General features: G+C 44.5%; 1 protein-coding gene across 1 annotated transcript in view; it reads left to right on the top strand.

Moving 5' to 3' along the window:
• Positions 1-2,710: 2,710 nt before the first annotated feature.
• Positions 2,711-2,902, top strand: part of HDDC2 (HD domain containing 2) — a 13,790-nt gene continuing 13,598 nt past the window's right edge. Inside the window, exon 1 of the mRNA XM_014533918.1 lies at positions 2,711-2,824. Within this exon, the coding sequence (XP_014389404.1) occupies positions 2,711-2,824 (114 nt within the window). The remainder of the gene's footprint in view (positions 2,825-2,902) is intronic.

The following is a 2,902-nucleotide window of genomic DNA, read 5'->3' as shown; positions in this document are numbered from 1 at the left end:
TGCGTGGCTGCCGGCCGCCATCTTGGTTGGCGGTTAATTTGCATATCGCCCTGATTAGCCAATGGGAAGTGTGTCGGAGGTACGGTTAATTACTCTATTTGTCTTTTATTAGATTAGATAATATATAGTTTCTATAAAGTGAGATGTACTTGATATAGAAAAGGTTTCTGCTCAATTATTCCCTTCCAAGTTTTAAACTAAGATTCCTTGGCAATAGAGCCAAACATTGCTAAATGCTCCCTTGGCAGGGAAAATCACCTGAGCTTGAGAACCGCTGATGCAGACCAACTGTTAACCTTTTTATCCTTGAAGATATAACAGCAGAAGCACTATTTCTTCCTGAGATGTCTTAAGGGAGGGAGAGTGGGGAGAACTTAGATTTTAGTCAGACTTGGGCTTTACTGTTTAGTTAGTTCCTTGAGCATACTCATGAATGTTTTCTGGGCAAGTTTTCTCAGATTAGTCCATTGGTATGTATCCCCTCCCCCAATTCCCCCAATTCTTTGCATGTAATGACAGTTTACAAAATCTTCACACACAGAATCTCACTTAATTCCACAATAATAAGAGGTGGGTACTGATAACCAATGATAAGGGTGTCCCAGAGAGAAAGATTTGGAGAAACACAGGCCGGAGCTTCGATGCTGGCACCGCCGTTCAGTGGTTATGGAAACGGAGGCCAGTTCCTTAGCTTCTGGGCAACTCAGTTTTCTCATCTGAAACGCGGGATTATTAATATTTCAGAGGGATGTTGGGAGAATTAAAATGAGGTGAGAGATGTAACACTACTTCTCACCAGCAGAGGCTCGTGCAGTTACAGGTTTTGTTGTTGAATTTTTTATTTTTTTTTTTACTAGTTTATAACACTAGGACCAAAGCTTTGTGAACTTTACCACAGCTGCACATGGAAGCAAGTTTCTCAGAAGTGGGAGGTTTTGCCCCTTTTCTGCTCAGAGACCTCTTCAAGGATCTAACAAGCAAAAAAATCCTCATAACTAACACAGTTTTTAGACACTTTTAGAATATTCACAGACACCTCAGAAGTGTATATTGAGTCCAGGGGAAGAATCCCTCTAATGAGAACTCTCTCGTTTCACCTTTTCTTCCAATGGACTCGAGTAAGTGAGTTGTTTTCCTTGCCCATTGCTTTAAACTGGCATCCTCCTTCTGTGGGAAGAAATTGGCTTCTGTTTCCCCTTCTGGTTGGCCAACACTATTTCCCTTCTTTAAAAAAAAAAAATCTCTTTTCTAGTGGCCCCATCCATTTAAAATGAGTTGCAATACTTATTTCCATTCTCTCTGGAACCATTTGATTTGGGGTTCTGCTTGCCCCACTACAACTGAATCTTCTCTTATTCAGGTCACCAATGACATTGAATTTGCTAAGTCTGGCAGTTAAATCTCAACTCTTATCTGATATGACTTGGTTGATCATATTCCTTCCTGCTTGAAGTATTTTCTTCCTTTGATTTCCAGGACACAGTCCTCTTCCTACCTCCCCGGCTGCTTATTCTTGGTCTCCCAAACTCTACATGTTGGGTTGCCCCAGGCCTTAGGCCTTAGGTAGCTTTTCTTCTTCACCCATAACGTCTCACCAGGGTCTCATCTAGGTTCATGGTTTTACATACCATCTTGTATGTTGATGACACAAAATTTTTACCTTTCTCTTGACCTCCAGATTATAAATTTACTAGAGGCCCGATGCACAAAATTTGTGCAAGAGTAGGCCTTCCTTCCCCGGCTGCTGGCACTGGCTTCCCTCCGGCCCTGGCTTTGTCCGGGAGGACGTCCAGAACCACGTCCGGAAGGATGTCTGCTCTAATTAGCATTTTACGCTTTTATTATTATAGATTAGGACTAGGCATCTCCACATGTCCTAAACCTTTGGTTCCTACCCCTCCCACAACCTACTGTTCTTGCACTTTCTCCAGCTCAGTAAATAGCAACTCCATCCTTTCAGTTAGTCAGGCCTAAATTTGTGGTCTTGACTCCTCTCTTTCTCTCAGACCCTATGTGCAATCTGTCACAAATCCTGTTAGTCGTACCTTCAAGTTGTATCCAGAATTCAACATCTCGGCACCTCTGCTGCTGTCACCCTGGACCAAACCAAAATCATCTCTCCAAAGTAGTATTTCAGTAGTCTCCTAACTGGTCTTCCTACTTCCTGCTTGGCCCACATAGTCTATTCTCCACATTACCCCTCTCCCTGAGTCTTCAGTATGCTTGCCCACCAAATGCCTTTAAAAATCGTTACCACTGATTGTTGATGGAATTAAGACAATGATTGAGACAGAGCCTGACCGACTTCTGGGAGTATGGGGGTTCTTCAGCACTTGAGGTGTTAAGGGAAGTTGTGATTTCATCCTGGCATTGTGCTCACTCTATAGGGCATTTATGTTGATCTCCAAATCCTTGGCTACGACTAACCCCAAAGTCCTACCAGTACTTGTCATTACTAATGAGCTTCTCTTCAAAGTACTTTCCTTGTACCTCTGTTCCAATGTTTATCGTTTGCCCATGTTTAAGTAGAGTTCCTTATCTTTCCCCCCACCAGACTCTGAGTCCCTAAAAGGTGAGATTTTGGTGCAATCTGGCTTAGCCCTCCTCCTCCTCCTCCCAACACCCACCTGCCCTCCCACCCTCACCCTGGAACTGTGATCCTTTTACAAGTTGGAGGGAGCGCAGGTAAATGGAGTTGAGCAAACAAGTCATGAGCGGCTGGCGTGTGCCAAGCACTGTGCCTGCCGTGGATGGTGCAAGGCCCGCGGGTCAGCCACCAAAATCCTACGGTTTAGACAAGACAGAAGGGCCTGGGCAAGCCATGGTGAGAAGGCTGAGGAGGGGAAGAAGAGGAGGAGGAGGGAGGGGGAGGGGAAGAGGAAAGAAGGGGGCGGAGCTACAG

Source organism: Myotis brandtii, unplaced genomic scaffold (genome assembly GCF_000412655.1).
Source record: "Myotis brandtii unplaced genomic scaffold, ASM41265v1 scaffold123, whole genome shotgun sequence".
Lineage (NCBI taxonomy): Eukaryota > Metazoa > Chordata > Mammalia > Chiroptera > Vespertilionidae > Myotis > Myotis brandtii.
The sequence above is the reverse complement of the archived record's forward strand: the minus strand, read 5'-3'. Positions and strand labels throughout refer to the sequence as shown.